The sequence below is a fragment of the Trichosurus vulpecula genome, chromosome 1 (assembly GCF_011100635.1).
Source record: "Trichosurus vulpecula isolate mTriVul1 chromosome 1, mTriVul1.pri, whole genome shotgun sequence".
In the NCBI taxonomy this organism is placed as follows: domain Eukaryota; kingdom Metazoa; phylum Chordata; class Mammalia; order Diprotodontia; family Phalangeridae; genus Trichosurus; species Trichosurus vulpecula.
The window spans coordinates 361580148-361594614 of NC_050573.1; the positions used below are offsets into that span (position 1 = coordinate 361580148).

General features: G+C 40.7%; 1 protein-coding gene across 1 annotated transcript in view; it reads right to left on the bottom strand.

Moving 5' to 3' along the window:
• Positions 1 to 6676, bottom strand: part of PLEKHG4B (pleckstrin homology and RhoGEF domain containing G4B) — a 210244-nt gene extending 203568 nt beyond the window's left edge. The window contains exon 1 of the mRNA XM_036765907.1: positions 6421 to 6676. Within this exon, the coding sequence (XP_036621802.1) occupies positions 6421 to 6477 (57 nt within the window). The 5' untranslated portion in view covers positions 6478 to 6676. The remainder of the gene's footprint in view (positions 1 to 6420) is intronic.
• Positions 6677 to 14467: the final 7791 nt, after the last annotated feature.

The window sequence follows — 14467 nt, forward strand, 5'->3', positions numbered from 1 at the left end:
TGATTATGGACATCTAGATGCAATGAGTGCAACTGAAACAGCTACTTTCTACACGTATGAACTTGGATAAGTCATTTCACTCTCTAGGGTCTCAGTTTCCCCATTTGTAAAATGAATGGGTTGGACTAGATAACCTCTGAGGTCCCTTCCAGACCTAAATCTAGAATCTGCTGATCTCAACACCAGGTGAAGTTGTGCCCTAGTCGTTGTTCAGTCATGTTTGACTCTTCATAACCCCATTTGGGCTTTTATTGGCAAAGATACTGGAGCAGTTTGCCATTTCTTTCCCCAGCTCATTTTGCAGATAAGGAAACAGAGGCAGACAGGGTTAAATACACAGCTAGTGTATGCCTGAGGCCAGATTTGAACTCAGGAAGATGAGTCTTCCTGACTGACTCCAGGCCCAGCACTCTATCCACTATGCCACCTAATTGTAGCAGAAAACCTTTAGCCACTGACAAAAGCTGTCATTAGCTATTGACAGTTATGGTGGCAAGCATCAGGATTGTCTGGCAGTTATTTTCACCTCAGAAGTTTAGCTTTTCAAGGCCAGCCTTCACGAGATAGTCCATTTCCTTCCAGGACCTTTAAAAGCCATTAGGAGAAGTATGACCACGGGAGGAGCCTCAGTTATGGCCTTGTGATCAGAACAGCTAGTCTTCCCATTGCTTTGTTTTCTGTCCTTGTGTTTGCTGTTTGCTTTCCTAGATTTTTGTGTTGGCACTGAAACCTTTTCTATTCGAGTTTCAACTCTTCTTATCTTGAGCTCAGTTCCTCCCATCAACTCTTGGTTCTAATCTTTAACCACTCCAAGTGTTGACTGAAGATGTTCAGTATCATGAGAGGGTCCAAAGAGTCCAAATGAAAGCAGCCATTATCTGCTGCTGAGACAGACCTTGAGAGGGAGGAGCTGAAGATTCGAGACAAGAGAGGAAGACAAGCTTCTATGGAGGAACACAGCTTGTCCCTAGATAGAAGTGCAGAAACCCAAGGAGTAAGAGCTTCAATGCCACATAAAGTGGCACTAGGGAAAACTCCAACAGAAGCAGTAGGGAAACGAAACAGAGTGGTGACAAGTCTGGCTCTGTGGACTATGAGGTCCAGGCCCCCCCATTCACCAGATGGCAAGGCATCCTAATTAAAGGCAGGACACCAAAGAGGAAACAAGAAGCCCTTTGAGGCTGACATTGCTAATCCACATCCTTTGATGACAGCTAGCATCAGAGTAATAACAAGCCAAATGTTGTCATTCAATTTTACTACATGGGCAGAGTTTTGTTCAATGATATCCTAGCTGATGAAGGGGTAGAAAATGGATTTAGAAGGACGAGTGTGTCCTTTGGGAAACTGGGACATGTCATGTGATGCCAATGTAACATTGTACTCCAAAGGAAAGAACTAAGAGAAAATAGTTTACAATTGTCTTTATTGTTGTAAAGCCACTGCCTACTTCAGATGTTACACCTAGTTTCTCTATCTGTTTCATAAGCATAATCTTTATGCCATAATCAAATTGGATTGATTAGGGCTTGGACCTCTTGTCCTCTCAACCACTAGGCCCTCAGTTGTCAATGCCAGCTGATACTCCTCAATACTGTGTGGATGAGGCAGGCCCGAAAAACAAACTATACTCCCAGAAGCTGGGTAAATAAAGCCTAAGTCTCCTGCTCACAAATCCAACAAACCCCTCCCTCCAATTGTTTCATGAGCAAATTCAAAGAATAGGAGGACATTGAAATGATCCCTTTCATTCTGAGCACAAGTTGTCTACATGCTCATTTCAGCCAGCTTCAGGATAACTAGGAAAATTCCCACTGCAGCTACTTACATAGGCATATTTTCATGTTCCCTATATGTTACTGTGCACCATATCCTTCACCCCCTCCTAAGGAGAGGTGTATTTTCCAGTTTCTCTCTCTCCTCCCTCCTCTCTCTCTCTCTCTCTCTTCTCTCTCTCTCTCTCCCCCCCCGCCTTCTCCTCCCTCCTCTCTCTCTGTCTCTGTCTCTCCCCCTCCCCCCCTTTCTCTGTCTCTGTCTCTGTCTCTCTCTCTGTATCTCTGTCTCTTTCATAATACAGGTCAATCTGGATCTCTTAAGTCTTGACTATTAAGAAGGATGGAACTAGGGAGGGGGTTATGGTAAGAGAAGAAGCTACACATTTCTTCCTGGTGAATATGCCTCCTTTCTTTTCTAGTAGTCTTGCTCAGGCTCAATCTGCAGTTTCTGGCATTTCTGGCATTGCACTGGGTTCTCAAATGTATGCCCTGGCTGTCTTCCCACAAACCCCATGCAGCCCTCATTCCCTGGTTGGGAGTCTCAATAGAGCACCCTAGCCTATGCCAGTCACTCCCTTCTCTGGTCTATCCTTCATACCACTGCTGGATTATCTTCCTGTAGTATATAGCTCTGGTCATGTCCTCCTACTTTACTAGCTACCCATTTTCTATTGCATTAAGCCTAGACTCCTCAAACTGGAATCCAAGACTTTTTTGTTTATGTTTCTGATCTATTTTTTCCAGCCTTATTTTAAACTTCTACAAACACTAAGTTCACTCTTCACTGAATCTGTGATCTCATCAACATGGGTACTCCCTCTAACAGTACAGACTACAATTCATCCACACCTTTTCATTCTGTGTGACTCTTGTGCATGGTCCCTTATAAATCCTCCATATGGGGACCACCCCATATAATGAAGGTCTTATTTTTTTTCTTTTAACATTCCCTGGGTGCCAGCAATATTTGAGCCATTCATCTAATATCCCTTGAGCTTGCCATACGATCTTTTCACCTCCTTTTCTGATCATACATATCTCAGAAAATGTATTTTATGCTACTTCTGAAGTGAAAGTCATTACTGATCACATTGCTGAAGCCTATTTTTACAACCATTATATGTTTCTGTTCTTGCTGGGTCACCTGTAATTTCTGACTCTGGAGATTTGGGTGTCCCTTAACTTATAGTGGTATAGCAAGAATATTAGGGCAGGTAGGTGGATAGCATGCCAGGCCTGGAAGTCAGGAAGACCTGAGTTCAAATCCAATCTCAGGCACTCACCAGTTCTGTGACCATGGACAAGTCACTTAAACCTGTTTGCCTCAGTTCCCTCATCTGTAAAATAATCTGGAAAAAGGAAATGGCAAACTCCTCCCGTATCTTTGCCAAGAAAATCCCAAAAGAGGATCACAGAGTTGGACACAACTGAAAATGACCGAACCACAACAGCTACGATATTGGTGTCAAAAAGGAGGGGGTTTTCAGAGATCAGTTTGGAATCATTGAAAGTACTATATGATTTCACACTGTTGTGTCATACTTTACTGTAAAAACAACAACAAACCCCACATCTTCATTTTTATTATTCTCTCCACTTGAGATGCCCTCTCCCTATACTTATACCTGTTGAAATTTTACTCATCCTTCAAGACTAAGTCCAAATATCACCTCTTTTGTGAAGCTTTCTGTGATCCCCTCTGCTCAGTGGTTAAGTGCACTCTCTCCCTCTCTCTCTCTCTCTCTCTCCCTGTCTCTCTCTTTCTCTCTCTCTCCCTCTCTCCTCTGTCTCTCTCTCTCCCCTTTCTCTCTCTCTCCCCTTTCTCTCTCTCTCTCTCTCTCTCTCTCTCTCTCTCTCTCTCTCTCTCTCTCCCTCCCTCCCTCCCTCCTCTCTCCCCCTCCACTTAATTTATGCCTTTATTATAGTATTTATAAGTATCGTTTGTCCAATTGTTATTTGCATGCCTATCTTCTCCCCTGCACCGGACTGTATGCTCCTCCTCTTCTGTGTGGCTCCTCCCTGCTTTGCACCTAATTGAGGCAGGGGGAACTCCACTATTTCCAAGGTAAGAGCTGACCTTTCTCCAGAGAATGGCTGTGGATTGAGTGAGATGAGCACAAGAATGGAAGTTTGAATAATCTATCATCATCCTTATCATCATTAACAGCATCGGCAAATGACAAAAAAATTTTGTGTGGACTCGTATCTTCGTCACTAATTAGTGCCCCCAATAGTTTGCTGCAATTTTTATGAAGTCACTCACATATCTATACTCATTCTTTTTTTCCTTAAATGGGGATAATACACTTTGTTTTTATATACACATGTGTAGGTTACTAAGAAAATGAACACAACACGCTCTAAGGTCTATGAATTTAGGGCTAGGTAAGGATCAAAACTATTATTGCCTTTGATTTAATTATTTTGTCTTGTGGTCACTTCCTAATTAAGCTTGGAGTTGCATTCCTCAGCCTTAATTTTTCTGGATATTATTCAAGTAACCAAGTATTCCTTTGAGAGTACCAAAAATCATATGGATATTAATTCATCCGCCAGTCCGAAATTTAGGAGTTTAACATGTATGGCATTAGGTAACACTGAGCTAAAAACCACTGCAGCACCAAAACTTGTCCCTACATCCATTTTAAGGAAAAAAGCACTTATTAAGCACCTACTATGTGCCAGGCAATGTACTAAAAGCTTTACAAACTTTCTCTCATTTGATTGTACAGGGGAAAGAGTTCAGGCTCTGGAATTGAAGGCCCTCATTTAAGTTCTATCTCTGATGCTGACTGTGGGGTGTGTGTGTGTATGTGTGTATGTGTGTGTGTGCGCGTGTGTGTGTGAGAGAGAGAGACAGAGAAAAATAGAGAAACAAAGACAGAGGCAGAGACAGAGACAAAGAGAGACAGAGACAGAGAGACAGAGACACAGAGACAGAGACAGAGATAGAGAGAGAGCACTAGGACAAGTCACTTAACTTCACTGATCCTAGTTTTTTGTGGGGAGTGAGAGAAGGCAAAAGAAAGAGACTCAGAAGAGAGACTGGATGGTCCTTGAGGTCTACTTGCAATCTATCATCCTATGACTCTTTGAAAGGAGGTGCTACAATGATGTAGAAGGAGGCATATCAAGCTAACTAAATGCCATCCAACCCATAAGAACCTTGATAGAAGCTAAATTCACTGTTCTTGGCTATTTCTCGCTCCATAAGGATGCTTAAGTCTTAACTATTCAGCATTTGCTTACATAAAGCAAATACCAGTTTTAGGAGTGTGATACTTTACCCTACATATGTTCTAAATATATTGGTGTTTTCTTAGTAGACAAAAGAAGTTAGCAACCCTAGTGGTTCCCTTTAAACAAAGAGCAACTTCGTAAGGGTGGACGCTAACCTTGCTGCCAATTCAGGGAATAAAATCCCATTACAGACAGAAATCTGTTACTATTAAATGCCTTATAAAATAGAGAGTGCATGCCTCTGTGAAGAAAATGTTTTCCTAGAGAGGCAAAGTAGTTTCTTGGAAAGAGCCCTAGATCAGGACTGAGGAGCTTTGGGTTCAAGGTCCAACTTTGTCACTATTTAGCTTGGTAATCTTTGGGTAACTCCTTCCTTCTCAGGGGGCTGAGTTTCCTCATGTGTAAAATGATGGAGTTGGACTAGGTGATCTCCAAGGTCCTTGACAGCCGGGACATTCTATGACTGTATCTTATACTAAAGTAAATCCCACTGTAATCCAAAACCTCAACTGCCTCATATATGCCATAAAATCTTACTTGAAGTAGGGGATACTTATCTTCCCCTGAGCAGGGTCATCATTTAGTATAAACAACTTTTTTTTTCCACACTTGCCTCACTTACAGAGAATATTTCAAAATTCAAAAAAAAAATCATGCACCAAGTTTCACTCATGCTTCATTTAATTTTTTAATTATACACTTTAATTCTTAATTAGGCACCTGAAGCAACCAACTAAATGTGTGTTAACCTGCTTTTGAGCAACAGAAGTGTAATTAACTGCCGGAAAAGCAGTCTTTAATTTAGCTTTCACAGGAAAAAGCAAAGACCAGATCAACTCATTTTTGCAATTCACATGAAGAAATATAAAACAGCTTCTGTCACGTTTATCCAAAGCTGGAAAGATCGCCTCGTTTTACTAAGCAATGCCCATTATTTAAGCCAACAGACATTCCTACATCAAAGCCAAGCCCAGTATTTTTAAGGCGACAAATTCCTTTTCTTTTCCAGTCCGATGCAGTTCACGGGGTTCATTTTACATGCTTTGGACTGAAGACCCACTAGGGCTCACTACCCATTCCCGGCTTGGGAAGCCTGAAATATAGTATAGGCAAAATGTTCCTAAATGCCCCCTTTGTCCCCCATACCCTACTCAGATGCTGAGGGTCTAAATATCCCTTGAAAGGCAAAGCTTTTGAGTTCCTTTTCTTTTAAATATTTATGAGCTGCCGGGCTTGAATTTTCTAAACCAGTTTGATGTCAAAGAATCAAACCAAAAAAGTTATCAAAATGTCAACGCTTCCTCCTCCCGCGAACTAACAGAGGAAGAAGGTAACTAGAGTTGTCTCTCCATCTGCATCGGAGACTTCCCCATGAATGTGGCACTTTCCTCTAATCCCAACATACCTTTATGCTCAAATAGTTATCACCTCGGGTCTTGGGAGCAGGGGCTCTGGGATTCATGTTGGCACTGCCTTTGTTCCAATCTCAATGTCAAAAATGTTTCCATAAAATCCACTTTGTCAACAGAGCCCACACTGTGCAGAAGTCCCCGGTACCCTGAAAAATTTCATCTGACACTTCCCCGCCGCCCTCATAGCTCTCCGCTTTAGCCTGCGGTCTGTCCCGTGCTACGTTTCTTAGGGGAAGAGTCCCAGGCTGCACTTAGAAAAAGTCGCCCACTTGTTAGACCGTGAGAAAACGAGAGCTCCCACCTCCTGAGGCTCACGGGCTAAAGGCTCTGGAGCTGCTTAATTATGCAGGCTGATGTAACTTCCTCCATCGGCACAGAACAGAGACCTTCCCGCTCAACCACCAAACAAAGCTATTCTCATTGCCCCTCAGGGAACCAAGGGTTCTTCATCTCTCATTTTACGCTGGGATGGGGGGAAATAAAAATACTGCGAAGTTCTTTCCAAGATGAAATTACAATCTCCTTTCCATATCAAAGGACAATTGCTCCAAAAGTTGGCTTAGCACATTAGTAGATTTGCCGTAGCCCTGGTGTGCTGATTGTAGGGATCCAGCAGACAATGAGGAATGATGCCTTTGGTAACATGAGAACAGCTACAGCTGAATATGGATTCCTCAGCCTGAGTTTAAGGAGCACCTGTAGTTTAAGGAGATTTGAAATTTACAGTGAAAGGTAGAGCAGAAGAGGGTCCGCAGGATTTCCCCCTCTCTATTTAGATATGAAAGACTGCTCCTACATAAAAAGGGAAAAAACCCCCATAAGAATCAGAATTTAAGAATTTTAGTCCAAAAAAGACCCTAGGGACCATCTAATCAAAGTATCCTAAGTCTGAAGAAGAATCTCGTTCTTCTTCAACTGTAAAATAAGGGGGTTGTGCCAGATGTTCTCTGAGGTCCCTGACAGCCCTAAAACTATACCCTATGATCCTACAACATACCTCCAAAGTAGTCACTCAACTTTTTTTGAATGATTTCCAATCAGAGACAACACAAGGCTTCCCAAGATAGCCCAGAGTCTTCCAAGACAATCTTTCTAAATAATGGAAATTCATTTCAGCAAACATTAAGAGCCTACTTGGTTAGATGTACTGAGCTCAGAAAAGACGAGTGGCATGTGGCATACAAAGCAGATGGCTTAGGATTCCAAGCTAAGGAGTTTGTACTTTATTTAGTAGGTAATGAGAGCAACTGAAGGCGCTGAGGGGAGGGGATGCCTGTGATTGGAGCAAAACATTAAAACTATTACCCTAGAAACTAGGTAAAGGATTTACAGTGAAGGAATTGGAGGGCGCATCACCAATTAGGAAACTGTTATGCTTCTTTCAGATGAGAGTTGATTGACACCTGAACTTGGATGATTGGTTGTGTGAATGAAGAAAAAAGAATGAATGGAAGACAAACTATAGTTGTAGGGATTATAAAAAAAGAAAATTAAGATTAAAATTTTTAATCCTCTTAATCTACATAAATTTTTGCTTCTTTATCCCATTAGGCTCCAGATAGCTCAACGTCTATTAAGACTATTTGATGTTTATAAGACGTGACGATTTGTACTTTGCTTGATTTTTGTTGTTCAGTCGATTTTCAGTCATGTCCAACTCCTTCTTCTTCTTCTTCTTCTTCTTCTTCTTCTTCTTCTTCTTCTTCTTCTTCTTCTTCTTCGCAAGGCATTTGGGATTAAATGACTTACCCAGGGTGGCCCAGTTAGTAAGTATCAAGTGTCTGAGGTCACACTTGAACTCAGATCCTCTGGACTCCAGGGCTGGTGCTCTGCTCACCCATACCACCTAGTTGCCCTCACAATTCTTCTTAACAACAGTACTGGAGTGGTTTGCCATTTCCTTCTCCAGTTCACTTTACAGATAAGGACACTGAGGCAGATAAGATTATGTGACTTGCCCAGAGTGACAAAGTACAAATTTGAACTCGGATATTCCTGACTCCAGGCTCAGTGCTGTATCTACTGTGCCACCTAGATGCCCTTACTCAGTATGAGAGTTCTAGTTTTGAGTCAAAATGGGTTCATTGATTCCATTTTCTTGTCTCTCTGCAATGCCTGAAATTTCCCTTCTGTACATTATAGAAAATCTGTACCATCTCCCTTCTTCGCTGGGAAGTGGAGACATGAGAAAACAGAATGGGGTTTGCCTTGGTTTAGGTAATACAGTTTACATTGAACTTTTCCCTTTGAAAAAACACAAAGCTGTTTCTACATATATGTGCTGTTGTATTTCATCCTTGTAATATACATAAGAGCTCAGAGTAGTTAAATGGCTTGCCTGAGGCCATAATTCACGGCACAACTGGGTTTAGGATCCAGGTGTCCTATCTTCCAGCCCAGAGCTGTTTCCAGTAGGCCACCCATCTCATCGGATCAAAGAAACATGAGTTTTGGCTCCTCCTTCTCTGTAACCTGCATAATTATGGGTAACATTAATTTGGCACACACATTTTGAAGCCTTGGTAATTTAAAAGAAGAATGTATATGAGAAGACAGCTCCTTCCTCCTTCCTTTGCAGAAGCGGGGGACCATGGGTGTGGGATGCTACCCTCAGACTTTTTGTTTTTCTGTTTTTTTCAGACCTTTCCTTTGTCCGCTTCTTCATACTTAGCTATAAAGGATAGCTCTCTGAGAGGGAATACAGGAAGCATGTAATGGAAAACATAGGTTGTAAAAACAAAACATAATAATTTTTTAAAAAGAACAATCACAAAATTTGGATAAAATCACATATGTGGATTGGGCAGGAATAAATTCTTTTTCTTCCCCGCTACTGAAATCCTATGTCCACATGTGAACTCTGCTTAAATATCCTATGTATCCCTGTCCTATCTTCCTATCTTCCTCACACCTTGTTTGCTTTCTAAAACTTCCCAGTTCCCAATACATGACCCTGCTGCCCTCCCTCACCCCAGATCTTTCTCACAGGGTGGTGGCAGCTCCTTTGTCTCCACTGTGGTTTCTGCCCTCAACATTATGGATGTGAGTATGAAAATATAAATATGTAGCCCGTAGGTGCAGATTTGGATTGGAAACTCATGAATGCAGATCAGATGTGGATAATGAAAAGTAAACACACACAGTTCTGGTTGTTGCCATGTGTTTGTTTGGCTAACCTCATAACAGTAATTGGAGTCTGAATAATTACCCTCAGTTCAAGTCCCATTTCCTCCATAAAAACATTCTCTAGGACCACCTTATCCAGAGTGTTCTCCTCCTCCTCTGAGGCCTGGTGGCACTTAACCTTTTATGTCACTCATCTGTCATAAAGCATATATAATCTCCTACTAGTAAATTTGTTTTGCTCTCAAACTAAACTTTTGGCTCCTCGAGATCAGAGACTGTGTCTCATTTTTCTGACCCTTCCCTCTGCACTGAGGGCTCTGGTTTTGCTTTTTCGTCCTTTTATGCCTCATGCTTAGCATAGTGCCTTGAGTCTAGTTGGTCCTTAATAATATTACGGAATAAATATTAACAGTGTCCTGCATATTCTGAAATAGGTGCTCTGTCAACATCTCTTGATTTAGTATGTGACTCCAGAGCAGAAAAAGTGTAAAATGTGGAGTTAACTGGGGCTGAGTTTTGTCTGCCCTGCCCAAGGTCAGGGGACAGTAGTCTCTGGCTCAGGACAAAGTTGTTTTGTCCACATTCCCTGGAGATTGGGTTTCCATCATCTGCTCTCAGGGGTGGGTGGTCCTGGAGAAGGAGTGTTCTTGTGTGGTCCCCTGGCGTGTCACTAGTCTGTGATGAGCCTTGGCTCACAGACTCTTGTTGGAACGGAGTGATCATAGACCCCACCTCTAATGTTAGCAGCAGTGAACAGAATGGGGGAGCCAAGTAATTGGTGACAGCATCCTTGGAAGAAAGAATCAAAAGCTATATGATTGTAGCTATAAAATCAAAGCAGGGATCCACCTTTACCATAGGGGGACAGGTGCTATGGAAATGATGTAAAACATCTCTAGATTTCTCAATTCTATTCCTCCCTTAACAAAGATTTTATCTTTGTTTTTAGAGGGAAGAAAGTCTTTTCTTGGGAACTCTCACTACCACCTACTGCGTCAGACTGTCACCAGGTGTTCCTATCTAGAGATAGGGGTAGGAACTGGCTGTGTGATTTCATTGGTACATGTTGTTCCTGATGAAGAACTTTGTCTACCAATGTAGGCCAGTCCTCCTCTGCAACTTAGATTCTTAGAGAGGTAACCTCAAGCCTTGAGAAGTTAAGTGAATTGTCCAGGGTAACTCAGACCATATATATCCACAACAGGCTTTGAGCCCAGAGCTTCCTACTCAATATCAGATCCCCGGCGCTTTAGTTCCAGGAGTTAAGAGCAAATATATAACAATGCATCAGGCCTCTTGCATTGCCCTCAATCCTCTCTAAGTCTGTTAACCTCTTTAAAATATGTGACCAGCTGAAAAGTTCTTTCCATGTACTTTTATGATGTTCTTTAAACTCCCAAGAGATTAGTGGATTCTAAAGAATTCAAGATATACCTAAAAATGTCAGCCACAGAGTAAAATTTCTTTCCTTTCTGGTTTGATATAAATATGAACAATTATCCTTTGATTTTTTTCAGAGATGTACTGTATTCAATGTTCATTATGGGTTATCTTGCAAACCACGTTTTTGGGGTTTAGGGGAAAACAGATGTTTACATCTTAGAATAGACCCTTGACAGTAAGGTGTCATTCTCACAATACTGACTGGTCAGTAATTCCAGCCCTACTCCAAGATTAGAAAGAGAATTTCTTTGTTAACCTCTGGGTCATGTTGGCTCTGTGTTTCTTCTCTAAAGATGAAATTGGTTACTTAGGGAAAGAGGAATGTTCAAAACAGCAGTGTCTTCCTAGTCTTTGAGGGAAATTTCTCAAGTTTATCATCATAGGAACTGGAGCAAACAGTCACATAAAGCTGTGAGATGAAGAGACTCCATGTCAAGGTTAGAAAGCGGGCCACTATTACTATGTGTTGTCTAAGCACCTCCAATTTCCTCATTTAAGACAGAATTTGGACCTCGAGGAAAAAACCCAAATGAACTCTATTCCCTATGTTTATTTTCAGTCCTAATTTTTGAAAAGAATTTGAATTCTCTTGTTACTCTGCCCCAGTTAAACCTCATTTGGGAATATGATATACAATTTTAGACACTACATTTCATAAACAGAGGAAGGTCACTAAGGAATGAGGGGACTCAAAGCTATGCAATGTGAGGATGGGTTTAAGGATTTGAGGAAGTTTAGCCTATAGAAAAGAGAAGAGAAGCCCTGGGGAAACATTTTAAGAGTCTAACTATTTAAAGGGTGGCAGACTTGAGCTCAGCACAAGGGAAAAACTTTCATATAATTTAGAGTTCTCCAAAAGTTGGAGGGGTGGCTCAGGAGACAGTGACTTCCTCATCACTGGAAGTCTTTAATCAGAAGCTAGGATGATTCATGATCTCAATAGATTATGATTTAAATGACATCTGGTATCTTTTCCAATTCTGAGTGAAGATTTCTCCCTGAAAGAACTAGGGAAATAGCTGTTAAAATTTTTCCCTTTCACAAAATGCTATCTTTAAAGAATAAAGATTTTTCTCTGTGTCCGAGATGGGGGCAGGACGAAGAGCTTGGGGCTGCTTTTTTCCCGTTGCTCCCACTGAGCCAGCCTGAAAGATGGGTTCATTGTACTAATTTTGATTCTTGCTCTAACAAGTTGATGGTATGCAAATAGCTGCTTCAGGAATAACCCCATATCAGTAACAATCTGTTCCCTATCTGTTAAAATAGAATCAATTTCTTTTTCTGCATGTGATGTTATTCAGCACTCACCAGTTCTTTCCTTAAAGAAGAAAGTGTTCACAATATGGAGGCATGAGGTTCCTCTCGAGTCTACAAGTCTTTGGTTTTTCTAATTACCTTTTCCTGATCCATATTTTCTCATATATGACATCCTTACATATTCCCACCTTTGTACTGATGTCACCAAGTATCAAAATATATGTTGATTTAATTTGGTTTTTTTTTAATCAAGGTCATTAAGTTTCTCTACTACTTAATCATATGCGACAACTTGTAGTGCTTAAGCTGTAATTATTTTCATGGCAATTCCTCCCCGCCTCCCCAAATACTTACCAGGAGCACTACAATATAAGACCAAATATCCCATGAAATGATGTTTCTTGTTGCCTTTGAACACAAAATAAATTCAATTCTGCTAAGCCTCTTCAAGGCAAGTCCTTGAACTGTTAGTGACAATTTGCTTCTTTCATATAGTATCATTTATTTTTATCATATTTATTATCATTTACTTTATTATCATTCTTTCACATATAATCATTTATTTTAGGACTTTACTGATCCAGATTGAAAGAGTTCAGTTTCTCCAGTAGATCCACTCATTGGTCAGTTGCGATGGCTCTTACTTAAGAGTACTAAGAGCTAAATTAAATGGGCTAAAAACTATGCAATTCTTAACACCCTCTGCCTCCTCTGCTACTCTTCTCTATCACTGCGGAAGGGATTTACACAGGACTAAGGGTCATTTTTAAATTTCCTTTTTTTTTAATGTGCTGCCAGTCACCAAACAATTCATCACCAAATGGCCTGCCTGCTGGTGATGAGCCTGCTTAGCCAGACTGGCCCTCTTAAAGCAGACTCAGTTTATTGATAGAACCAGAATCAAAGCAAAAAGAAAACAATAAACAAAAATTATTTTTAAAATCTTTCTTAGTATGAGGCTTAAGGACCACCGAGTATTTGTCACTGGTGGCAACTTGTCAGAAATCTCTGAAGATTGTACATTTTTTTCATTAATGTGGTGATCTTTACAGAGCTTATTGACTCTGTTAAGTAGGCATTGGGCATCAGGACATGTGTTGTCCCATACTTAATGTCACTAGATTTTGTTTTACTGCAAAGGCTTTTTTTTTTTGGTTTTTCCCTGTTCAGTTTGCTCAGTTGTTCCTCCTGCACTAAGCTTGACAGTGAGTGGGGCCTGCTCCTGGTGAGCAGATCATTAGGCAAAGAGGAAGAATCTAAGCCCCTCTGGAAGATTCTGCAATGTTGAGGCATCAGTGACCCACATTGGATTGAGTTCAGCTTTCCCAGAAGATAAGAAGGAACAGAAAAAGAGTGGAGCTAAATGCCCTGGAACACACAGCCCTGATCAGTCACAGGAAAAGGAAACTAGTGATAGGGAGGTCCCTGAAAAATCAGGATACATGAAAGTTCATTATGGTTAGCAGATACCAGGCACGTTACTGAAGAAAAATGAAAAAGAAAGCTACTTGGGGACAAAAAAGAGAAGATTTTAATTCATCAGCCTTCAGAGAGCATTTTTATGGGCTAATATACTACATTAAGTCTTTGCTCTGATAGTATTTTCTTTTGCTTTCTTTTTAAAATTAAATTAAATTCATTTATTTTTGTTACATTTTAAGTTCCAAACTGTCTGCCTCTCTCCCTCCCCACTCTGTACACACACATTTGTGTATATTAGCACACATGCCATATATAACGTGTACACACATATATGCGTATATATGTGTAGTAAAACCATACTATGCATACTTCTATTTATCAGTTCTTTCTCTGGAGATGGATAGCATCTTCCTTCATAGGTCCTTTGTAGTTCATCTGAGTATTCATAATACTCAGAATAACTTAGTAATTCACAGTTATTCTTTAAACAAAATTGCTGTTACTGTAAACAATGTTCTCTTGGTTCTACTCATTTCACTCTTCATTATTTCATGCAAGTCTTTCCATGTTTTTTTTTAAAATGAACCAGCTCATCATTTCTTATAGCACAGTAATATTCCATCACAATCATATACCATAGCTTGTTTACCCATTCCCCAACTGATGGGCATCCCTTCAATTTCCATCTGTCACTGTTTTCTAGAAGGCACAATTCAATGCAAAATAGGTCTGTCTTAGACTATCCAAGGGGGTTTAGCCCCTAATGCACCCCAAGGGCTTCGTTTATAAGAA